At 54.7% G+C, this 25,244-nt stretch overlaps 2 protein-coding genes across 2 annotated transcripts; both read left to right on the top strand.

Moving 5' to 3' along the window:
• Window positions 1-1,385: 1,385 nt before the first annotated feature.
• Window positions 1,386-8,190, top strand: B9D2 (B9 domain containing 2; the record flags this gene model as incomplete). The annotated part of the gene is made up of 3 exons (XM_079724212.1): window positions 1,386-1,473; window positions 4,422-4,547; window positions 7,585-8,190. The coding sequence occupies 3 exons, from the start codon at window positions 1,386-1,388 to the stop codon at window positions 7,896-7,898; spliced, it is 528 nt and encodes a 175-aa protein (XP_079580338.1). The 3' UTR covers window positions 7,899-8,190.
• A 1,273-nt stretch (window positions 8,191-9,463) lies between these two features.
• On the top strand, window positions 9,464-23,477 carry TGFB1 (transforming growth factor beta 1). The gene is made up of 7 exons (XM_079723842.1): window positions 9,464-10,051; window positions 13,070-13,230; window positions 14,859-14,976; window positions 16,802-16,879; window positions 17,045-17,192; window positions 22,533-22,686; window positions 23,189-23,477. Exons 1-7 carry the CDS (start codon window positions 9,697-9,699, stop codon window positions 23,345-23,347), a joined length of 1,173 nt encoding a protein of 390 aa, XP_079579968.1. The 5' UTR covers window positions 9,464-9,696; the 3' UTR covers window positions 23,348-23,477.
• Window positions 23,478-25,244: the final 1,767 nt, after the last annotated feature.

The following is a 25,244-nucleotide window of genomic DNA, read 5'->3' as shown; positions in this document are numbered from 1 at the left end:
TTTGGACTCCGGGTCTGGGCTGGAGGAATAAGGCACGAACTACGGTGGGGAAGGCACCGCTCAGGAAATCAGAATGTGTGAGTGCCTCTGACTCAGTCATTCCCCTTGTGTCCATTACATGGATGCGACAACTGAGACCTAGAGCTGTGCAAGGTCACAAGTTATTGACAGAGTCCAGGCTTCAAAAACAGGATTTTCTGCAGATAAAGAGGCCTCAGTTCCTCATTTCTCATACCCCTTCCCGCAACCCACCCCCTGCTTGCTCAGAATCAGCACTAACAGTGAAGGAAGTTGAATTTATCAGTTCTTGAGGAGCTTGGAGGAATTCTAAAAAGGAACCCCCTCCCCAACTTCTCTGAATGAGGTTTTTTTTTCCAGTTATGAGGCAGAGGGATGCACACAATGACGTGAGGGAGATTTCCCCCCTGGCTCTGGCTCAAGTCTCTGACTTGTGGCCCCGGTTGAGAGGGAGTTTTAGGGGGCACGGGACATCGATGGATTTGCTTATTCTGTTATATGAGAGTATCTGGGACAAACCATTGGTGCCCAACCTTCCTCAGCCACGCTCAAGATGGCCACATAAGGCCACGCCGCAAATGGCTGAACCGTGGTTCGCGGTTGGAGAGACGCCTTTCCCAAAATGGAGAGGGGGGAGAGAAAGTGTCCATCACAGGTTAGCCCCGCCCCCACAGATTGCCAGGGCCAATTAGCGACCCGCAGGGCGGGGACAAGGCCAGGGGAGGAGGCTGCCGTTGCCCCAGCAACAACCAGGGAGCCGGGAGGCGGGCGCGGCTTCGGAGGGATCGGCGTCTCAGCAATCTTGCTGCCGGGAAGGTCCTGGGAGAGGCGCGAGCTAGGCCTGGGAAGTCAGCGCCTGCGGAGAGAGGGACAGGTCAGGTCGATGAACTCCAATCCCCGCTTTCGCCTCTCCTAACCGTTAGACGCTCTGAGGTAGGAATAACGCATGCGCGGGCTCAGAGGTGGAGCTAAGGTGCCCTGCACTTAAAACGCATGCGCCTCATGACGGTGGGGGGCGGAAATCTGACCCGAGGAGGCGGTGCTTTTGTGTTGAGGGCGGAGCCATGTGCCCCTGGGGCGGGACTTTCCGCTGCAATGAGCAGGATGAAAAGGTTACTTTAGAGGCAGGCAGAGTTAGATGCCAGCTCCTTGGAGTGTCCGTTTCTCGCCCCTCATTTTTCTGCGGCTCTCCTGGAGAGGCAGTTAGTGTCATGGTTAAGACCGCAGCCTCAGTGGTTTGACGAAACTAGCTTGGAATCCCACGTACTGTTCCTTACTTGGTGGGCCTCAGTTTTCCCATCTATTAGGTGGAGATAATTGTACACTCTTCTCATAAGGCTGTGATTATATTTTCCCCCCTCAGGGCCATGGCTGAAGTGCACGTGATTGGGCAGATCATGGGGGCCACCGGTTTCTCGGAAAGTAGCCTCTTCTGCAAGTGGGGCATCCACACAGGTATTCCCGGGCATGGTTCATTTCCCCACCAAGACCCCGCAGCCTAGACGCCTCCACCTACTTTCCTTGATCCGCTGACCTCAGTCCCTGATCCTCAGCTTCCATGGGCTCTCAGGACTCCTAACCCTGACCACGCTTTGTTCATGAGTCTTAGGCTCCCTTCTTATTATCCCTTCCCATCCCGTCTCTGGGGACTCAGACTCCCACTCTCTCAACACACATTCCCTAAGGATATGAGACTATAGTCTGGACCCACCCAGCTACCCCCAACACACACTCCCAGTCCTCAAAACACTTGACAGCGGTAACGACACTGCTTGGACTTCATTCACTGTCTTAGGGGTGCTCTGGGTGCCTCCCCCATCTTAACTCTTTGCTTAACCGTCTCCATTTATTGAGCTCTTAATGTAAAATGGAAGTTTCCATCTTGAAATGAAGAGGAGAGGCCACCTTCCTGTATTCATATTTCTCTGTGAGAATGTAGGAACCCTGTTCTGACAGTCATCCAAATCCATCTACACAGGCCCAGGAGGGACCTTGGAGGTCTCAATTTTCATGCCTCTCCATCAGAGGCAGTATAGTGTGGTGGGTGGTGTGATGGCTAGGGCCACAGGCCACCAGGTCTGGGCTCAGATACGAACTCCCTTGCCTATTGATTGGGAGCCCTTGGACTTGACCTCTCTGAGCCTCAGTTTCCTTGTCTGAAAATGAAGCTAATGGCAGCTGAGGCAGCAGAGTGCTGAGGTTAAGAGCACAGACTGCCCGGGTTTCAAAACCAGCTCTTGCTTATTAATTATGTGACCCTGGCCACTTGTCTTTGCCTCGATTTCCCTGTCTATAAAATGGGAATAATAACACTATTTACCTCATGGTGTTGTTGTGAGGACTAAATGAATATCAATAGCACTTAGAAGAGGGCCTAGACTTGTAAGTCCTCAGTAAGTGTTTGCCCGGCTTGTGTAAAACTTGGATGGGCTCTTGTTCGTAAAGCCCTAGGTATGTTGCCTAGCACAGATAAATGCCCAAGAAATGAGTGTGGCCATTGCCATCATCATCTTTTCAGGCCTGGGGTTCTTTGCGATCTCACTGGTGGGTAGGTTGGTGGTTGAGATTCCCTGGGAAATTGGGATCCTCCAGCTGAGCGAATAAAAAGCAAGGCCTGGAATCAGACTTGGTTTCCAGTACCCTTCCACTCACTTGCTCTGTGACCCTGGCAAGTGCTATTCCCTCTCGCAGCCTCAGTTTTCTTATCTGTAAAGTGTGACTATTTGTCCTTCATAGGGGTGTTAGGAAGTCTTGTATGTGAGGATCCTGACTCAAGGCTTGGTGCTTTCCTCACCTGGCCCGCAAGGGAGCAGTAACCAACATGATTTTTATTATTTCAGGGGGCTCTTGGTCAGGGAGAAGGTGGGTAGGGGGCAGTTAATCCAATAGAGAGCCAAGGCGCAGTCAGATAAAGGGCTTGGTCTCTGCCGTCGGTCAGAGCTCCATTTGAGGGATTTCCCTGGCGGTCCAGTGGTTAAGACTCTGAGCTTCCCCTGCGGGGGACACGGGTTCAATCCCTGGTCGGGGAACTAAGATCCCACGTGTGGCGTGGCACGGCCAAAAAAAGTAATAATAACGAAAACCTAAAAACGAAAAGCAGACCTCCATTTGAATCAGCTCCACCATGGGACCTTGGTCTGCTGCGGTCCTGCTGTAGCCCCAGCATGGAGAACAGTGCTTGGCACAGAGTAGGTGTTCAGTAAAGGTTTGTGGAATGAAAGGTAAAGGTTTCTTTACCTGTAAAATGGGGATTGTATTAGCACCCACCTCCTAGGATCATTTATTTGTCCAAAACAAACATTTATTGAACACCTTCTGTGTACCAAGATCTGGGTTTGAGGTTCTAGGGATCCAGTAGTTTACAACATCCCTGCTCTCTTGGGGCTCACAGCAGGGGAGACAGACAAGAAATAAGCAGGTAAAGACGTGAGTGCAATGATTACAGATAGTGTACTAGGTACTACGAATAAATGAGATGAGAGATGATGTGAGAGGGACTGGTTAGTTTTGGGATAGGAGGGTGAGGGAGGACCCCTCTGTGAAAGTGGCACTGGAGCTGATCCCTGAAGGATGAAAAAAAGCCAGGCATCGGGACATCCAGGAGCAGAGTTTTCTAGGCAGAGGGAACAGCCAGTGCAAAGGCCCTGAGGAGGGGAAAAAAATAGGACCACTGAGGCTAGAGGGTGGTGAGGAATGGGGAAAGTGATGGGAGATGAGTTCAGGAAGGGGTTAGGGAGGGCACAGGTCAGGCCATGTAAGGCCTTGTAGACTCTCCTCCACAGGAGGAGAGTCTGTAAACTGGGGGGTGGGGTGGGGATTAAGAGTCCCAGAGGGTGGATTAAATGAATTCATTACTAAAGCGCTTAGCGCAGCGTCTGGCATTTAGTAAGCAGTCGGTGCATTTTTGCTATTATTATCACCCTCAGTAGGATTGCTATTACGACGCACCGTTCACGATTTGGTCTGTGCTTCTGCTTGTGAAGGACCGCCTTGGTTCCACCTTAGTCCTTGGACTAGGCCTCTAAACGTGGGGTGAGAATAGTAGTAAAATGATCCCCAGCACTCATCCGGCACTCATTATGCCCCAGACACTGTTCTCAGTGCCTCGTGTGTATTAACTCATTTAATCTTCTCACAAGCCTGGGAGGAATGCATTATTATTACACCCACCTTACAGATGGGAAGACGGAGGCAGAGAAAGGTAACTGGCCCAATGTTGCATGGGCAGGAAGAAATAGTGCCAGGATTTGAACCCAGACATTTGGCTCCAGGGTCCATGCTTTGCAACCCTCCGCTCCCCAATGCCAGGGAGAAATGGGGTCCTATAGCCACAGTGGGATCCCCTTCCTGATGGCTGCCTCCCACCCCGCCCTGCCTCATCCGTGTCCTGGCTCTCACTGCAGGGGCAGCATGGAAGCTCCTGTCAGGCGTTCGGGAGGGCCAGACACAGGTGGACACCCCCCAGATAGGGGACATGGCCTACTGGTCCCATCCCATCGACCTGCACTTCACCACCAAAGGCCTACAAGGTGAGTTCCCGGCCTGGGCCCCAGGCTAGACTAAGGGGAGGTGGGTTAGTGGCACTCAGTGCTGCGGGGACTGGAAACATCAAGTGCTGTTCCTGCTCCCATGCCCTTTGTGTCCCTTTCCTGACCAGGCTTGGCCCTGGAGAGGGTGAGCTGAGGCCTCCCCAGGCCGGCTCTAGAGTGCGTTAGGAGTAGGGAAGAGGCCAGGGGTGGACGGGGCAAGGTCAAGGGGAGAGCCAGGGGGAGAGGGAGGTGGCTTTCACAGAGACAAAGCAAGAGAGTCTTCAATCAGCAGGAAGCTGGGTTATGAGAGAGAGAGGTGAGGGCTGGTGGCTATTCTGCAGGTAGGGCTCCTCAGCTGCTCAGGGGGGAAATGAATACGTGGGGGAGGAGGGGTATCAGAAAACCTCTTCTGGCAGAAAATTTGGGTCATTAAAGAGGGGTGGGGCTTCCCTGGTGGCGCAGTGGTTGAGAGTCCACCTGCCGATGCAGGGGACATGGGTTCGGGCCCTGGTCTGGGAAGATCCCACATGCCACGGAGCGGCTGGGCCTATGAGCCATGGCCGCTGAGCCTGCGCATCCGGAGCCTGTGCTCCACAGCGGGAGAGGCCACAACAGTGAGAGACCCGCGTACCGCAAAAAAAAAAAAAAAAAAAAAAATGGGTGGATTCCAGGAAATAGCCTAGGTAAATATGCCATATATTTCTACCATATAAATAATAGTTACCGAGTGCCTGCCCTGTGTCAGGTGATGCCAGGGAGATATCAGTGATTGAGACAGCTCCCCAGCCCTGTCCCCACACAGTTCATCATCCCCTGGGAGAGACAGAGCTGCCCTCAGACAGTGGCAGCCCAGAGTGGGCAGGACTGGGATGGGGGATCTTGAAGGGCTATGGGAGGCCAGCGGAGGTGCCTGACCCTACTGGGGGGTTCAGGGAGGGCTTCCTGGAGGAGGGGATGTTTGAGCTTTGCTGTGAAAGGACAGTAGGAGCTATTAAAACAGAAAGATGAAAGAGGGTTCTGGGCAGAAAGCCATGTGTGGAAGGCTCAAGGGGGAAAGTGAGCCAGGGGCATTTGGAGGACCAAGGGAGAGTGAGAGGACTGCAGGGGGTGAGGTGGCAGGGGACAGGGAACAGGCCATTGCAAGGCCTTGAATGCCAGGCCGCAGAGTGGAGGCCATATCCTGAAGGCACTGGGGAGCCAGAGCAGGCGATTGACAAGTCAGGTTTTGCTTTTAAGAGATCCCTCTGGCTGCCTTGTGGGTGATGGATTGGAAAGGGAGGCAGGCAACAGTCCTTTCAGCTCTTCAGGACCCCGAGTCTCTGAATGTGGGCATCACCCTTGCCTCCTCTTTTCTCATACCCCCCCCAATTTTGTCCATCAGGAAATCCCATTAGCTCCACCTTTGAAATGCATCCTAAATCCCACCACTCCCCCTACCCTCTTCCCAGCACCCTGATCTGTCCACCCTCACCTCTCACTGGGCTATTACAGTAGCCTCTTTACTGGTATTCCTACCTCAGCCCCATAAGTCTGTCCCCCTGTGAACACCTAAGTTAGGTAACGTTCCTCCTCTGCTCAGAACCCTCTGTGGTCCCCATCTCACTCAGGGTAAAAGGCAAAACCTTACCATGGATCACAAGGCCCTGCTCAATCTGATTGTGTCACCTCCTCCCCCTCTCCCCCATCTCACTCTGCTCCAGCCACATCGGCCCCACCAGGCAGCTCCCACCCCAGGGCTTTTGCACTAGCTATTCCCTCTGCTGGGAGCGCTCTTCCCTAGATATCCACATAGCCCCCACTCCCTCTCCTCCTTTAAGCATTCACTCAGATGTCACCTTCTCAGGAAAGTTTTGCTTAATCACCCCCTTTCTAAAACTGCATGCCAGGACTTCCCTGGTGGCCCAGTGGTTAAGACTCCACGCTCCCACTGCAGGGGGCCCGGGTTTGATCCCTGGTCAGGGAACTAGATCCCACATGCATGCTGCAACTAAGAGTTCGCATGCCACAACTAAGGAGCCTGCCTGCTGCAACTAAGACCCAGTGCAACCAAATAAATAAATATTAAAAAAAAAAAACAACTGGGGCTTCCCTGGTGGCGCAGTGGTTGAGAGTCCGCCTGCCAATGGAGGAGACATGGGTTCGTGCCCCGGTCTGGGAGGATCCCACATGCCACGGAGCGGCTGGGCCCGTGAGCCATGGCCGCTGAGCCTGTGCGTCCGGAGCCTGTGCTCCGCAACGGGAGAGGCCACAACAGTGAGAGGCCCGCGTAACGCAAAAAACAAAACAAAACAAAACAAAACAAAACTGCATGCCTACCCGCACCCAGCTTGTTTTTCTCCAGAGCAGTTATCACCATCTGACGTACCCTATAATTTGCGTATTTACAGTGTTCGTTGTTTAAGATGTCAGCTGCACAAGGGCAGGAATTTTTGTCTGCTCTGTTCACTGCTGTGTCCCCAGCTTCTAGAACAGGGCCTAGCACGGAGGGACTCAGAAAGGAGGGTGAAATGGGGCTGGGTCTCCAAGGGCTTTGCCTACCGATTGAGGAGCTGAATTATATTCTGAGTGAGGACCCTGGGAAACCTATGGAAGGGAGAGAAAGATGCTTCCAGCTGCCAGGTGAGGGAGCAGGAAAGAAGGCCCTGAGGCCAGAAAAGAGGACAGGGTGTGGCCACGGGGAGGGAAGGAGGGAGGCATCGAGGACAAGGCCCAACATACTCACCTGGGGACTGGGCTCCCCTGAGATGGGGACACAGAGGAAGAGGCCACGGAGAGGGAAGTCAACAGAGGCCAGACCTAAAGGGCCTTGAATGTTGAGGTTGGACTTTATACTGAGTACACTGGGGAATCATAGAAGGGTTTTGAGCAGGGGAGGACTACGGATTCGGAAGGATCCCTTTGGCTGCTCTGTGGGGGTAGGAGTCCAGAGAGGAGGCTGGGGCAGAAACCTGGCGGGGAAGGACTGGGCCTGGGATCTCCAGGAGCTCCTGCTGGGCTATACCCATCCCACTTTGCCTCCCTCCCTCCTGTGCTGCAGGTTGGCCCCGACTCCATCTCCAGGTATGGTCCCAGGACAGCTTCGGCCGCTGCCAGCTTGCAGGCTACGGCTTTTGCCATGTGCCCAGCAGTCCAGGCACCCACCAGCTGGACTGCCCCACATGGCGGCCCCTAGGCAGCTGGCGGGAGCAGCTGGCAAGGGCCTTCGTGGGTGGCGGGCCTCAGCTGCTGCATGGAGATGCCATCTACAGTGGGGCTGACCGCTATCGCCTGCACACTGCTGCCGGTGGCACCGTGCACCTTGAGCTGGGCCTGCTGCTGCGCCACTTTGATCGTTATGGCGTCGAATGCTGAAGGACCCTGTACGGACCGCTGGCCCCCAGCCATATCTCTGGACACCCGGTGAGGGGCAGGATGGCACAGGGGTCAGAAGCGTGGGCTCTGGAGACTGTCAGACCTGACCCCAGCCAAGACTGGTGTGGCTTCTCTCCTGACTAGCATCTCAAGCCCAGTGGCTGCCCCTCCCAGGTCCAGTTTCCCCATCTGTAAAATGGGGGCAGTAAATGTGTGGGCTCACAGGGGTTGGGTGCAGAGAAGCTGTTGGCACATGGAAGGGCTCAGTAAAGGAGAGCAGTTCTTTCAGATGTGAGTGCTTCTCTGACCTTCATCTGTTGGCTGTCCAGTGCCCTATCCTCCCACTGTCACCCTCCTTCCTCAGGCCCCCTTCCCCTGTCCTCTCCCTCAACCTCTGACCCCCTCCCCACTCTGGGCGATGCTCTTATGGCCCCCACTCCTTGGGGGTCCCCCTCCTCTGAGCCCCTCTCCCCACTGGCTCCCTGTCTTCTGGCTGACCCTCTCCCTCACTGCCCCAGCTTCCCACTCTCCACTCGGGGTGGTCGTCCTCGGATTCCCTGTACCCTGCGTCCCCATCCTCTGATTGAGCCCTCCCCGCCAGGTCTTTATTCCCTCGGGGACCCTCGCACAGTCCTCAAAGCCACCCGCAGCACAGCCGCCCGCTTTGGTAGCGCTCAGCCGCCAGGAGGCAGCACCCTGTTGGTGGGGCGGAGCCGGGTGCCCGCCCCCTCCCCCCAGGGCTTAAGGGACCCCCCTTGGAGCCCGCCCACGCGAGATGAGGACTGTGGACCGGCCCCCCCATGCCCTCCCCCTGAGGGCCGCCCCCGCCCCGCGCGCTTCCTGGGTGGGGCCGGGGCGGCTTCAAAAACCCCCCGCCGCCCCAGCCGGTCGCCGCTGCCGCCGCCCTTCGCGCCCCAGGCCGTCCCACTCCCTTCCTCCCGCCGCGGATCCGCCAGACAGCGAGGCCCCCGGCCGGGGGCAGGGGGGACGCCCCCTCCGGGGCACCCCCCGGCTCGAAGCCGCCCGCGGGGCCGGCCTCAGCCGGGAACGGAGGAAGGAGCCGCCGAGGAGCAGCCCGAGGCCCCAGAGTCTGAGAAGAGCCGCCGCCGCCCCCGCCGCCGCCGCCACTGCGGGGAGGAGGGGGAGGAGGAGCGGGAGGAGGGACGAGCTGGTTGGGAGAAGAGGAAAAAAGTTTTGAGACTTTTCCGCTGCCGCTGGGAGCCAAAGGCGCGGGGAGCTTCGCGCAGCGCTGCTCCGCGAGGCAGGACTGGGGGACCCCAGACCGCACCTCCACCCTGCACCGCCTCGGACGCTTGCTCCCTTCCTTCCCCCCACACGGCGTTCCCCGGGCGCCCCCATTCCGGACCAGCCCTCAGGAGCCTCAAACCCGACTCCCGCGAGGACTCGACCCCAGACATCGCTCGCACCCCCCCGCACGGCCCCCAACTCCTAGCCTCTCTCTTGAGCCCCCGCGCATCCAAGGACCCTTCTCCTCCGGGATCCAGGAGACAGGATCAATCTCAGACCTGCCTCAGCTTTCCTATTCAAGACCACCCACCTTTGGTACCAGATTTCGCTCATTTCGGTTTTTGCCGTGGGATACCGAGAACACACCCATCAGAGAGCCTCCCCTCCAGCTCCGCTCCGTTCTCCCTGAGGGCCTCAACTCCCCCCTCCCCAGACCCTCCTACCTTTCCTCGGGAGACCCCCGCCCCCAGCCCCTGTAGGGGCGGGGCCTCCCTCTTCCCACCCCAGCCCAGCTCGCGCTCTCGGCTGTGCCGGGGGCGCCGCCTCCCCCATGCCGCCCTCGGGGCTGCGGCTGCTGCCGCTGCTGCTGCCGCTGCTGTGGCTACTAGTGCTGCCGCCTGGCCGGCCGGCCGCCGGACTGTCCACCTGCAAGACCATCGACATGGAGCTGGTGAAGCGAAAGCGCATCGAGGCCATCCGCGGCCAGATTCTGTCCAAGCTTCGGCTCGCCAGCCCCCCGAGCCAGGGGGAGGTGCCGCCCGGTCCGCTGCCCGAGGCCGTACTGGCCCTTTACAACAGTACCCGTGACCGGGTGGCTGGGGAAAGTGCCGAACCTGAGCCTGAGCCAGAGGCGGACTACTACGCCAAGGAGGTCACCCGCGTGCTAATGGTGGAAAACAGCAACGGTGAGCTCGGAGGGGCAGGGGAACCCTGGAGGGGGGCCCCCAGGGGGCGCCGGAGTGCAGGGGTCACGGGGAGGAAATTACCGGTAGAGGAAACTGGCTGGAGGAAGAGGACCCCCGGGGGCGCCGGGAACTTGGGAGGGGGAGTCTCAAAGAGGATAGGGCTGAGCTCCCTACCCCCCAGGTATCTGGTCTTCAAGAGGAGATGGTGAGCGGAGTGGACCGCTTTTGGAGGGCTACAGGAACATGCGAGATCGTGGGCGGGGGGAGTCCCTTAGAGGGAGAGAAGCGAAGCACTTACGGGGGGGATGTAGAAAAAGACTTCCCCTTGCAGGGTGCACTGGAGTGCGGGGGTCGTGGGTGGGGCCCGCAGAGAGGGAGCTTGCTTTGGGAGAAGCGAGGACCCCGGCATTGGGGAGAGGAGAGGTAGTGGGGAAAGCTGACCCAGAGCTCAGGGGTCATGAGGCAGGAAGATTCAAGAAGGACAAAAAAACTAGGTGAAGCGAACCCCAGAGGTTCCAGAAAGTGGAGAGTGGACGCATTTGCACACGGCGCGAAGAACACGCGGGATTGGGGAAGGGCTTAGAGACAGAGGCGGGGAGGGGGTGATCAATGCGAGGTCAAAAGGGGGCGCGAGGTCGTAGGGTGGGGGAAGCTGGCGGGAGAGAAGCGGAGACCCCAGGGGGATGCCGGGGATGCGCCAGGAGGTGCTCTATTTCGCAGACGGACGTGAGAGGAGGAAGCCCAGCGGGGGAAGCGAGCCCCCAGGAAACCTAGAATACTGGGTCGTGGGAAGGGGTATACAGAGCGGAGAGACAAGCGTGGGAAAGGTGGACCTGGGAGGGGGCAGAGGAGGGATGGACGGTGCCATGCTGGGAGCAGCGAGCCTCCGCCACGCCGCGGGATGGAAGGGAGAGGGCTGAGTGAGGAGTCGAGCCGTAGAGGGAGAGGTGGGTGGGTGCGACTCTACAAGACCCGGGTGAGAAAACCGAGCTGGTAGGGGTGAGGAAGCCCCACGTGTGTGCCACGCGCGGGGGGAGGAGCCTGCGCTTCCGGAAGGGGACAGGAGAACCCCCGCAGAGCTGAATGCTGAGAGCCTGGACCCCAAACTCCTAGTTCCTCTCTAGGAGGCTGGGGAAACCCCAGCGTCCGGCCGCCTAGCCCTCCCTCCCTTCCTTTCCTTCCCGTGCCTCGGGGGGCGGGGATCGCGCGCGGAGCCTGGGGCGAGACGAGGCAGGTCCGGTCCCCGCCCTCGCGGTGGCGGCGGCGCCTCCCGCCCCCTTCACCCCCAGCTCAGGGCGGCACTACCGCTGGGCCCGCCCCCTCGGCGCCCGCGGAGACCCAAGCGTCCCGCGTGGCCCGGAGGCTTGGGGACGACCCCCCTGCTTTCACTTTCCCTCTTGGGCATTAGACTTGTGGGTCTCTGGCCCATTTGTGTACCCAGTGGTCGCTTCAGCCGAATGACACCCCTACCCTCCCACATCTCCATCTCACCTTTTCCGTCGTACCTTCACCTTGGTTGTAGAGATTTTTCCAACACTGATACCTTCAATCTCTCTTCATTTCTCTAATGCCTCCATCTCGCTCCCAAACCCTATGCCTCTCTTCCCGTGTGTCTCCGTCTCCCATCTCTGCCTTTCCATCTCTCCCGCATCACCGTTACTCTATGTCCCAGTCTGGGTCTCCCAGTTTCTGTCTCTCCATCTCTTCCCTCTCTCTCTTTTTCTCCTCCATACCCTACTCTCCATCTCTCCCTCTGACCGTTCCTGCACCTTCTATCTCTCTTCTTCCCTATCTGTCTCCCAGGCCTGGGCTCTACCCTTCCTTTGGGGTCTGCTGAGTAACCCCTGGGCCAAGATAGGGCTTTTTTATGCGGGGCAGGGGCTGGCCCGGCTAGAGGGGGGAGGAGTAGGGGAAGGAGGCCCACAGAAGGGGCTTCCTCTGTCCTTTCTCATCGGATGTCTCCACCATTTCCATGCCCCCACTGCAGAGGCCTAAAGCAGCTGTCCCAGTTGATCCAGGAGTTCATGGCTTGCCCGCCTCTTTCCCAACCCCAAACTTTTCCTAGACTAAAAAACTCTTCGTAATTTTCTCTGTTCCCCTTCCCCCGCCCCCGAAGCCATTCTTACCTAGAAGGAACTTTGCCTTCTCTAACCAGCTGGGGAAGGAAACAATAATAATAATAATAATAACAACAGCAACAAGAGTAATGTCACGTTAGCAGGGAGGCAGCATAACCTAGGGGTTAAGAGCACAGTCTCTGGAATCAGACTGGCTGAGTTTGAATCCCCACTCTGCAGCTTCCTGGCTGCGTGATCTTGGGGCAAATTGTTTCATCTCTTTGCCTCAGTTTTCCCATCTATAAAATGGGTATACTAATAGTATCTTCCTCATGGGGTTGTTGAACACACACATTAGAGTAAGCATTGTATGCAAACTCTGTGCGACATACTTTATCTGCATCATCTCACTTATTTCACACTATCATCCTGTAATCAGTCCTTGTCTTACAGGTGAGAGTCTGGCACACAGAGAGGAATTCACTTGCCCAAAGTTCCAGCGCTTCAGTTAGGAGAGCCTGGGTTGGGAGGCAGAGAACTTGATGTCGGGTTGATCTTTCCCAAAGAATAGGACACTGAGGCTCCGAGAGGGCTTGTGACTTGCCCAAGAAAGAAGGCAGTAGAGGCACAGTCCGATTCAAATGCCCTTGATCCCTGTGCTGCGACATAACTTGCATTTGAGGCTCCAAGTGCTGGGGAGGCCTAAGCAAGCAGAGCAGTGCCCACCCCGTGCCAGCTTTGTACTGAGGGGGCACTTCCCAGTCGATGGGAGGGAAGGGTGGATAAGATCCCGTTTAAAGAGGTGGAAACAAACCCAGAGAGGAGAAGCCAGTCACCCAAGGTCACACAGCTAAAATGTGTTAGGGTTAGACTCCAACCCTGGGCTCTTTGACTTGGGGCGCGCCAGCTCCCCTGCCCCTGTCAAACCCTGACATCCCCCCTCTCGACCCCTCCTGCCTAGAAATCTATGGGAAAATCAAGCGTAGCCCACACAGCATGTATATGCTCTTCAACACGTCGGAGCTCCGGGAAGCGGTGCCCGAACCTGTGTTGCTCTCTCGGGCAGAGCTGCGCCTGCTGAGGCTCAAGTTAAAAGTGGAGCAGCACGTGGAGCTGTACCAGGTGGGGGTGAGGGCCCCAGAGGTGGCCTGGGCTGGGGTGGCTGGAAGGCTGGTGGCTGCAGGGTCCATAGTGACCGATCCTGAAGGCACAGACTGTGGAATCACAGGGCTCTGAAACTTTCAGACTCCTAGAGCCCTAGAAGGTTAAACATTTAGAAGGCCGGAATCTGAGGAGTTGGACTCTAAGGACTCAGGACTTTTGAAAGTTTGAATCTCTGTAAAGGCTGCAGACTTTCAAAGTGTTCTGTCCCCACACAGTAGCCACTAGCCACATATGGCCATTTAAGTTGATCAAAATTAAGTAAAAGAAAAAATTCAGTTCCTCAGTCTCACTGGCCATAGTTCAAGTGGCCTGTAGTCACATGGGGTTAGCAGCTGCTATTTTGGACACCGCAGATAAAGAACTTTTCCATCATCACAGAAAGTTCTCTTGGTTAGCTCTTTTCTAGAAGAGTCTCCAGGAAGATTGGAGCCTCAAGAAGTTCTGGATTCTCTTGAAGGTTATGTGACCTAGATTCCCTGTCATGTGGAACGTTAGATTCAGTAGTAGATGTTAGACTCTTACAACAAGGGAACTTTGTCTGATGTTAACTTCTTGGAGTCTAGAGAATTCGCTTTTATCCTGCCAGCTCCCAGGGGATCATTCCACATGGATGTCAGGCGTCTGCAACGTCTAGGTTTGTGGCATGTCAGACTCGTGGGTTTGTAGAACATGAGTCCTCTGGAATGTCTCAGGCTCATTGAATGTGTAATTCTTGCGGTGCCACTGAGCACTGGCGTTATGGAATGACTTCTAACATAATTTCTAGAAAGTGATAACTCGGGGCTTCTCTGGTGGCGCAGTAGTTAAGAATCTGCCTGCCAACGCAGGGGACATGGGTTTGAGCCCTGGTCCGGGAAGATCCCACATGCCGCGGAGCAACTAAGCCTATGTGCCACAACTACTGAGCCTGTGCTCTGGAGCCCATGAGCCACAACTACTGAGCCCGTGTGCCACAACTACTGAAGCCCGCACGCCTAGAGCCCGTGCTCCGCAACAGGAGAGGCCACCGTGATGAGAAGCCCGCACACCGCAACGAAGAGTAGCCCCCACTTGCTGCAACTAGAGAAAGCCCGCGCACGGCAACGAAGACCCAACGCAGCCAAAAATAAATAAATAATAAATAAATAAATACATTTTTTTCAAAGAAGAAGGAATGTGATAGACTCTTAGAATTTGGGGGGCCAAATTTACAGAACTGTCTATAGTCAGTGACCCCTACGATGTCAGTAGGAGAATCGTGGCATCGTGGGCTGTCCAAGCTGAAAGGGGCCGCCTGGCATTTCATCAGTGAGGAAACCAAGGACAAAAGGGGAGAGGAATTTTCCACGGCCACGCCGGGGTCAGGCATAGAGGCTGAGCTGCCCAGGTGCCTTGACCCCCCAGTCTGGGGTTCTCTCTCCCCTCTGGGCTGCTGTGGGGTGGGTGGCTCCTGTGGGCCCCTCGGTTTGGGTGTCTGGGAGGGGACAGTCTGCAGGACTGTGTGGAGGCCCTTTTCGGGGAGCAGATAGTCTCAGGGGTGCAGTGTACATGAGGGGTGTGTGGCAGCATCTACCCACTGTCTCTCCCCCCAATTCATTATCCCCCAGAAATACAGCAATGATTCCTGGCGCTACCTCAGCAACCGGCTGCTGGCCCCCAGCGACTCACCGGAGTGGCTGTCCTTTGATGTCACTGGAGTTGTGCGGCAGTGGCTGAGCCACGGAGGTGAGGACTGCTTGTCTGCCCCACCCCTATTTTTTGTGTGTTTTTTGGCCGCACTGCGTGGCATGTGGGATCTTAGCTCCCCGACCAGGGATAGAACCTGCAGTGGAAGCGTGGACTGTTAACCATTGGACCACCAGGGAAGTCCCCCCCAACCCCTATTTTGTAATGGGGTTGACCCCATTGTTTCTCCTGGGGCTCCCCTGCCTAGCACTGCCCACCCCATGTTGGTGCCAAAGAGCCCAGACCTGGGCCTCCTTCCAGGTACTCAAACCTGAGTGATTAATGGTAAATCCATTTCCTGAGCATCTGCCCTGTGCTGGGTGATGCTGAGGACACAACAGTAACCAAAACAGCACTATACTTGCCCTCATGAAGCTTATCATCCATTGCTCGGGTTAAGGGATTTGGGGGAAAGACCTGAAAACCAGGTAGTAATGTCCCAGAGTGGGCAGGGTTGGGAGGGGGAGCCCAGAGGAGGTGTCTGACCCAGCCTGGGAAATCAGGGGGGGCTTCCTGGAAGAGGGGACATTAGAGCGGTTGTCTGAGGGATGAGTGGAGCCAGCCTGGGAAAGACGGAGGGGCAAGAGTGTTCAAGGCAGAGGGATAGGCTGTGCAGAGCCCTCGAGTCCAGGGAGAGCCTGACACACTTGATCTGTCCGGAAGAGGACTGTCTGTCCTGTCCCATCTGAGCCCGCAGTACCCACATCTCCCTTCCTAGTCTCCCTCTGTCTCCCTCTCATTCATTCCTTCACTCAGTAGATGCCAGTAGGTTCCTGCTATGTGCCTGGCCCTGTGCGGGTGGTGTGGGGGACACAGTGGTAACCATGACAACTTCTAGGCCTGCCCTCATGGGGCCCACAGTCACTTCTAGACACCTAGGAAATCTTGCCAAAGCCCTAGCAGGGAGCCCTCCTGACTCCCATTGTGATGGCCACAGTGACCAGGGCCAGGATGGGGGCGGCCATAGGTGCTGTGGGAGCCGAGAGTGGGCATCCAAACCCATCTGGAGGGGTCCAGGAGGGCTTCCTGGATGAGGATGATTGTGTTGAGACTCATGAGATAAGTGATGGTTTGGCCAGAGGAAAAGATGGGGGTTAGGGAGCAGATGAGTGCTGGGACAAGTGTCCTGGGCTGATGGCTGAGCCCAGAGTCCCCAGCACAGGGTCCAACACATAGTGGGAGCTTAGAAAGGCATTCACTCATTCATTCAAGAAAACTTTCTTCCACACCGGCCCTGGGACAAGAGCCCAGGCACTTGCATCCCAGCCCTGCCTTTTCCCACTTTGGGCAAGTCACCCCCTCTCCGTGGGCCTTGGCTTCTTCATCTGTAAAATGGGGAGCTTTGGTGAGGATTAAAGGAAATAATACACAAAAAGTGTTTAGAACAGGGTCTGGCACCCAGTGCGAACTCAGGAGATGTTTGTTTTTACAACTGTGGGCCAGGCCCAGTGGGGAACAAGAAAACAAGGATCCCTGCCCCCCCCCGTATCCTGCTTTGCCACTGAGAACAAAGAGGGAAATAAATAGCCAGATACAAATGTCAGGGTAAGTGCTATGGAGAAAATAAAGTGCTGTCATAGTGGGGGAGGGGCTGTGTCCTGGAGGGCTTCCCGGAGGAGGTGGCCTTTGAGCTGAGACCTGGAGGGGGAGGAAGCTGCAAGGCAAAGGACCGGAGCACGAGGGTGCAGTGAGAGGGCAGGCCGGGGAAGGGGCAGGAAGAAGGTCCCCCCACCCCCACCCCAGGGGTTTGCTACTTCCTCTCTCCTCACCCAGGGGCTGGGTGAGCCGCCCCCTCACACTGGCTTCCCTCTCCCCACTCCCACAGAGGAAATAGAGGGCTTTCGCCTCAGTGCCCACTGTTCCTGTGACAGCAAAGATAACACACTCCAAGTGGACATTAACGGTGAGGCCCACCTCCCCGGCCCGGCCCCATGCCCACCAGTGATGTGTATGTGTGTGTGTGTGTGTGTGTGTGTTTCTTCCCCTTGAGCATCTCCCATTCATCCATCTGAGAGTGTGTGTATGTCTCCCCCACCCTCCCCACCGCCTGACTCCCAAACCAAAGCAGGGTTCAGTTCCGGCCGCCGGGGTGACCTCGCCACCATTCATGGCATGAACCGGCCCTTCCTGCTCCTCATGGCCACCCCGCTGGAGAGGGCCCAGCACCTGCACAGCCCCCGGCACCGCCGAGCGCTGGACACCAACTACTGCTTCAGGTGAACCTTGCAGCCTTCCCCTGACGCCTTCTGGGCTGGGGGCCTCCTTGCCATCTGCTGAGCGGGCACCGCAGATTGGGTACCTGGCTGGTGCTATGCTTGGGCTGGCATCTCCTTCAGCCTGGAGCGTTCAGGGGATGAGGTCCGAGGCCTAGGATGCTGGGATGTGCGAACTGGGAGTCCTCGAATGCTGAGATCAGGTGGCTCTCTTGCTGGTGGGTTGGAATCAGAGACTATTAGAATGTTGAACACTGAGAATGTGAGAATTCAATATTGGAAGTTCGCCACGTTAGATTCCTGTACTGCTGACAGGTTGGGGTTCGAGCATGTGGGGATCCTAGGATGTTAGAATCGGTATTCATTATTGAAATCTGAGAATGTTGGACTCAAGGGATGTTGGGATCCTAAAACTTGGGAATTCAGAACTGGAAGATTGCCCATGTTGGATTCCTATACCATTGACAGACTGGAGTCTCCCGTATCGGCAGATTGGAGTCCTTGAATATTGGGCCCAGGATAGTGGAATCCTGTGTTAAAATATTAGCATCCACAAATGTTGGAGTTGGAGAAAGCCAGAGTCTTGGTAACCTAGAATGTTGGGACTCAGGGCTGGAATCTTGTGAGAATCTTGGAAGCCTGTGATCTTAGAAAGGGGCAGCTTGGACCTCTTGAGTGATGGGCTCAGAATTGTGGAATGTTGGAATGCATTTCTGAAATATTGGAATGCATTTCTGAAATATTGGAATTCAAGAATGCCAAGATCCTGGAGAGCTGGAATGTGGGAATCCTAGAAAGCTGGAAATTTGTTGGTGTGTTAGAATCTTGAGAGGCTGGTGTATTGCAGTCTAAGAAAACTGAAAAGTTGTAGTCCTAGAATGTTGAAGTTCAGAGTTAGAATGTTGCGAGTTTAGAGTGATAACGTGACCTTGGCCCTCCCCTGCTTAATATTTTGATGGTGCCTTTGGGCTTTGTTACGTGCAGTTCTCCTGCTGGAAAGTCAGCTCTGCTCACCACCAGATCCTACCCTCTGCCCAACAACCCTGTGAATGAATGAATCGATTGAGCTCTTGAGTGCCAACAGCTTATACTATTACAGAGAGAGAGTGCCAGCCACATGAGGGACACAATGTCACTTAGGAAGTCTTGCCAGAAAATCAAACCTGACGCTGATCAGTACGGTAGATCCAATTTTCCAGAAATATAAGAACAGAGAAACATGTTAAACAACACCATGGTCGTGCAGTCAGCAACATCTAGATTGTGGGAAACCTGACCCAGTTTCTTCAACAAATACAATACAAAGGGGGGACCAGAGAGATGGTTCTGTAGATTTTAAAAAAGAATATTAAAATATGTATCAAATAATTGCCATGTATAGACTGAATTTGGGTCTTTTTTTTTCTTTTTTGGCCCAAGCCACGCAGCATGTGGGATCTGAGTTGTTCCCTGACTGGGGATTAAACTGTTGCCCCCTGCAGTGGAAGTGCAGAATCTTAACCACTGGGCTGCCAGGGAAGTCCCCCAAGTGGGTTTCTTTTACTCGTCAGGCCCTGTTGGGTCCTGGTAGACTGGAGGGCAGAGTTGCAAGGTCCTGGACTGCATGTATCACAGGACCTGGAATGCAGCAGCCCCAGGCATGCACCTCAGGGTCACCTGGAGGGCTTGTTAAATGTGGCCTGCTGTCTCCCACCCATCCCCACCCCCAGTTTCTGATTCAGTGGGTCTGGGGTGGGGCCTGAGAATTTGCATTTCCCACAATTTCCCAGATGGTGCTGCTGCTGCTCCAGGGACCCTATAGGGAGAACAGTTGAGTTGGATAATAGAATCACACACTTCAAATCTTAGGACCTCAGCACCCTGGCACAGTTGGACCAGAAATGAAATATTATTCTGAACAGTGGTTCTTCCCCTTTTGTGAGTCCGGGAACCCCTTGAGAAGTCGAAAGCCAGGAACCTTTTTTCCCCAGAATATGCCTATACATACACACATAGGTGCATATGGTTTGGGGGGCTCAGGCCCCTCCCTCAGCCCATCCATGGATTTCCTGATGCATCCTGGGCCCTTAACAACATCTTATTTGATCCGACATCCCTTGCATCTTTGTACAGATGAGGGAACTGAGGCCCAGCCAGACTGGGGAGGCGCCAGGCTGAACTCACAGTAATCTAAGTTTCCTAACTTCCTTCTCAACGTCCTGTGGCTCTTGGAGAGGCCTTGTCTTGCCCTGGGAGATCCTGTCACATTGCCTCTTTCCCCTCTGCTTAAGCTGACATAGTTGCACTGGGCAGATGAGGCCACAGACTCCAGGGCAGCACAGAGTTAGCTGTGAACCTGGCCCCAAACTCCACCACATGTAGGCTACAAGTAAACAGACAACATCCCCCTTTCTCTGAGGCTCAATTTCTTCATCCTTCAAATGGGAATAATAATAAGACCTGCCTTGTAGGGAATTCTCTATTGATTTTTTTTTTTGGCCGCACCACACACATGCGGGATCTTAGTTCCCTGACCAGGGATTGAACCCGCGCCCCCTGCAGTGGAATCTTGGAGTCTTAACCAGTGGACCGCCAGGGAATTCCCGCTATTGATTTTTTTTTTCCTCTATTGAGTTTTTTTTTTTTTTTTTTTTGCGGTACGCGGGCCTCCCACTGCTGTGGCCTCTCCCGTTGCGGAGCACAGGCTCCGTACGCGCAGGCTTAGCGGCCATGGCTCACGGGCCCAGCCGCTCCGTGGCATGTGGGATCTTCCCGGACCGGGGCACGAACCCATGTCCCCTGCATCAGCAGGCAGACTCCCAACCACTGCGCCACCAGGGAAGCCCCTCCTCTATTGATTTTTGAGTAGGAAAATACATGCACATGGATCAAACCCAGAAAGGATACTCAGAGACCCTCCAGCTCTGGCCTCCAGCCCCTCTATGAGGAGGCTTTTATTGTATTTGTGTCTCCTCCCAGAGAGTCTCTGTATGAGACACTTACACATAGCCATGTATATGCTTTTTATTTTGTCCAAATGGTAGAGCCTTTTTTTTGGGGGGGGTACTGCATTTTCTTTCTTTAAATTTTATTTTCTGATTCTAAAAGTAACACATACCCACTATCGAGAATTTGGAAAATACAGAACGATATCACCCATCACATTGCCACATGTGAAATGTCACTGTCAACATTTTAATATATTGCCTTCCAGTCCTTCTCTTCAAAACAGAATTTGGATCACACTGTACCTGTGACTTTGCATAGTGTTTCTTTCATATGTTATGAACATGGAATTTAAAGTGTTCTCAGCTGCCCATGAGTCAAGCTTTTTAGTCAAGTTCCCAGCCCATCTCAACCATGGCCCCAGGGGCCAGCACAGAAAATGCCCCATTTCCTTCCAGACATGCAGGAGCCAGGGCCGCAGACTGGGGAGGACTGACTTTTGCATCCGAGCCTGGGACAGAGATCATGAGTCCAGGGTAGTAGGGTCTTACATACCACCACTCTCCAATGTGCTTTTATTTTTTATTTTATTTTGTTTTTTAAAAAGTATTTATTTTTTTGGCCGCATTGGATCTTAGTTGTGGCACACGGGCTCTTTGTTGTGGTGAGCGGGCTCTTCGTTGTGGCGCGCGGGCTGGCTTCGCTCTGGTTGTGGCGCACAGGTTCTAGAGTGTGCGGCCTCAGTAGTTGTGGCGTGCAGGCTTAGTTGCCCCGCAGGATGTGGGATCTTATTTCCCTGACCAGGGATTGGACCCACGTCCCGTGCATTGGGAGGAGGATTCTTAACCACTGGACCACCACGGAAGTCCCTCCAATGTGCATTTTTTTTTTTTTTTTGCAGTACGCAGGCCTCCCACTGTTGTGGCCTCTCCCTGTTGTGGCCTCTCCCGTTGCTGAGCACAGGCTCCGGACGCGCAGGCTCAGTGGGCATGGCTCACGGGCCCAGCCGCTCCGCGGCATGTGGGATCTTCCCAGACCGGGGCACGAACCCGTAGTCCCCTGCATTGGCAGGCGGACTCTCAACCACTGCGCCACCAGGGAAGCCCCCTCCAATGTGCTAACATATTGATCAATTATTTTATACAGCCAGTACTTGCTAAGCACCTGCTATATGCCAGGCACTGTTGCAGGGACACATTTAGGGACAAAACAGACAAAAAGTCCTGTCCTCAGAAGAAGACAGAAAACGAACAGATAAATAAATCAGTATCTAATAAAAGAGCAGGTGGCAAGAAGGAAAACAAATCTGAGGAAGGGGAAAGAAAAGTCACTGTGATGGTTTAGTTTTCCTCTTCTGATTTAAATTTTTTTTCTTAGGGGAAACTTTAAATGTATTCATAAGCAACCAAGATGGTACAAGGACCCCATAAACTCTCATGTGGTATCAACAAGTATTAAGATTTGCCCCATTTCAGCTGCAGTCATTTTCATGTTTTCTCACATAACTGAATGCTGTTATTACACTGTATGGAATTAACAAACATTTGGATTGGTATTTTGGGTAGGATGGTCCAGGAAGGACTCTGAGGAGACGACATTCATTTGTTTGACTGATATTTATTGAGCACCTACTGCATGCCAGGCAGTGTTCTAGGAGTTAAGGGTCCCTGAGTGAGGGATGTTTGAGCATACATACAAATGGAGTGAAGAAACAGAGCCAGAGTGGGTATCTGTGGGAATAGCAATCCAGGCAGAGGGAACAGCAAGTGCAAATGTCCTGGGCTGCGACTCAGGAACAGCGAGGATGGTAATGTGGCTGAAGGAGAGTGAGAGTGGGAGTGGGGAGGGAGTTGAGATCAGCCAGATCTGGTAGCACCTTGTGGTCCTTGGCAAGGGCTTGGGCATTTGCCTTGTTCAGAGCAGAGGAGTGACGGACAGTCTCTAGTATGTGGCCCCAGAAGGCAGGGATTTCTGTCTGTTTTGTTTGTACTGCGTCCCCAGTAGACCCCAGCCCAGCACATGGTAGTAGTTCAGTAAACATTTGTTGCACACGTAGAACCTATCAGTACACATGGAGCTGCATTGTGTTTTTTATGTTCCAGTGTGTGGATGTGCTGTGATTTGTGTAGCCATCCCCTCTGGACGTTCATTTGGCTTCTTACAGGCTTGAGCATTGCCTGAGATAATGTTTATGAGGATGCCCTTAGCGCAGTGCTGGACTAGAGGAGGTGCTTTATCAGCGTTAGTGATGATCATTACTATTACTGTCATTGCTGTTATCATCACAGGGGTTGCAAGGGAGACCAAGACGGAGACCGTGCTGGCGGGCAACCAGGGTGAAACACATGCACACCCAGGGGAGGAGGGGCAGCCCCTCCACTCTCCTGACTCGGGTTCCTCCCTCCCTCCGGCCTGCAGCTCCACGGAAAAGAACTGCTGCGTTCGGCAGCTCTACATTGACTTCCGCAAGGACCTGGGCTGGAAGTGGATTCACGAACCCAAGGGCTACCACGCCAATTTCTGCCTGGGGCCCTGCCCCTACATCTGGAGCCTGGACACGCAGTACAGCAAGGTGCGTCTGGAGCCCTGGCTGGGGGTGGGATGAGGGTAGCAGGGACCGAGGGAGGAGAGGGAGAAAGAGGTAAAATCAGATGAACTGGCAAATAGTAGTCAGAAAGAGAGGAGACAGGGAGATTGGCGGGGAGGTGGCAAAGGGATGGGAGAGAAGCTAGAGGCAGGGTCTGAGCAGTTAGAGACACGAGGCAGAGGGAGACAGAGATATGGGGAGACCCATGGAGACGCATAACTTGGGCTAGGGAAGAGGTGGGGAGATGGAAGGAGAAAGAGAGAAACGGAGGGACACAACGAGAGAGAAAAAGGCAGGAGGATAGAGAATTAGGAAGATGCAGGGAGAGAGAGACGATGAGACACAAGCCAAGAGTGGAAACTGGGGAGAGGCAGAGAAACAGAAAGAAACGGAACGAGATAAGTCAGAGGGAGATGGAGAGAGGCTGGCGGGGTGGGGGTACCCTCCCCATGAGCCCCGACCCTGACCCCGCCCACCCGCCCCGCAGGTCCTGGCCCTGTACAACCAGCACAACCCGGGCGCGTCGGCGGCGCCGTGCTGCGTGCCGCAGGCGCTGGAGCCGCTGCCCATCGTGTACTACGTGGGCCGCAAGCCCAAGGTGGAGCAGCTGTCCAACATGATCGTGCGCTCCTGCAAGTGCAGCTGAGGCCCCGCCCCGCCCGACAGGTCCCGCCCACCCCGGCAGGCCCGGCCCCGCCCCTGCCCGCCTCATCAGGGTTGTATTTAAGGACACCGCGCCCAAGCCCACCTGGGGTCCATTAAAGGTGGAGAGAGGACTGGGTCTCTGTGTCGTTGGGCGCCTAACTAGGGTTTCCCTTCCGACGTTCCCCGCCCCGCCCCCCCATCTCCTTACATTTACACGTACATCTGCCTCCTCCTGTCTCTGCCCATCATTCATTTGCCCCTCCTCACACAAACACTTCCTTAGCGCTTGTTATGTTCCTTACTCCTGGTGAACACGGGTTAGACTTATTTATTGAGCACCTTGGACCCTTATGTTAATTAACTCATTTAACCACCATAACAAAGCTCTGAGATAAAGAGACTCTGATAACACCCACTTTAAATGTAAGGAAATGGAAGCCAAGAGGTTAAGGGAATAGTTCCTGCCTACCAGGAACCTACTTTCTGGGGAGGAGACAGACATAGTAAAGTTGTGTGAAAACAGGAAAGCAGGATGGGTAAGAGATGGCTTTGGGGAGGAGGGAGGGCTTCTTGGAGGAGGTGGCATTTGGGACTTGAAGGAAGCCAAGAAGGCAGCCTGGGGGAGCGTGTTCTTGGTAGGAAGACAAAAGCAAAGGCCTGGAAGTAAAGATGAACTTGGGGTGAGCTACACTGGCAGGAAAGAGGCCAGTGCGTTTGGAAGGGAGGGGCAAGGGGAAAGGTGTTAAGATCTGAGTCAGAAAGTAACACTCACAGGCCAGAGAGTAATAACAATAATTCTCCACTCCAGGTATGGAGCTACTAGCTCACGGCATTCTCCCCACAGCCCAAGAGAGCGGGGGTTGGCAAACGATTGCCTGCAGGCAAATTCTGACTCACTGCCTGTTTCTGTAAATAAAGTTTTATTGGAGCACAGCCATGCTCATTTGGTACTGTTCTGTCTGTGGCTGTTTTAGTGCTACTAGGGCGGAGTTGAGTAGAAACTGTGCAAAGTCAACAATATTCACTATCTGACCCTTGACAGAAAATGTCTGCCAACTCCTGCTTTGGAGATCATTTGCTCCCCACTCCACAGATGGGAATACTGAGGCACAGAGAGGTTAACTTATTTGTTATGGTCACATAGTTAGCAAATGGCAGAGCTGGGATTCAAACCCAGGCAGCTAGAGTTGAGGGCTTAAGCACACAACTTCTGCACTGGTCCTGCCTTCCAGACCACATCAGGCCTGTGGGGACCTGTGAGAACGTGTACTCTGAGAGAGGCAGGCACCATGACAGGGTTTTGAACAGAAGAGGGATGTGATTTGACTTAAGTGCTCAGAGGGTCCCTCTGGTTGATGGCTGAGAGTAGACTGAACGGGTGTGAGGGTGACCGCAGGGAGACCAGTTGTCCAGGAGAGAAATGACAGCACCCTGAGCTGGGCTGGGTTTCCCTCTGCTGTGTTTCTTCCCATCTGCTGGGGTCTTGCTGATGAATTCTCTCCCGCTTCCTCTTTCTCTGGCCTCTCAGTTTCCCCTCTTCCTCCCTGGTTTCAGTTCCCCCTCTCTCTCCCCTGCCCTTCTCAGGTCTGGGGCCTTGACCTGCTCTGCTCAGTGACTGCCCTGGGGGAGGATGGTGTGAGTGCTGAGCTTCATTTGTAGGTGGGTTAGCGGCCCCGGGGCCTGCCCAGCCTAGCCCAGCGGTAGAAATGTGGTCACTCCTCCTGGCCCAGGTCTGGGAGCCATAGAGGGCTGGGGGTGAGGTGGGGGCCGGAGGAGTTCACTATCCAAGGATGTGCTGCCATTGTCACCAGCCTCTTGTGTGGAGATGCTTGCAAGGACACAGTGACATGAAGTGTAGTCTCCGTAGCCCCGTGAGGTTGCGGCACATGTATTCACAC

The sequence above is a fragment of the Hyperoodon ampullatus genome, assembly GCF_949752795.1.
Source record: "Hyperoodon ampullatus genome assembly, chromosome: 18".
Lineage (NCBI taxonomy): Eukaryota > Metazoa > Chordata > Mammalia > Artiodactyla > Ziphiidae > Hyperoodon > Hyperoodon ampullatus.
Note: the sequence above shows the minus strand (reverse complement) of the source record. Positions and strands in the feature narration are given on the sequence as shown.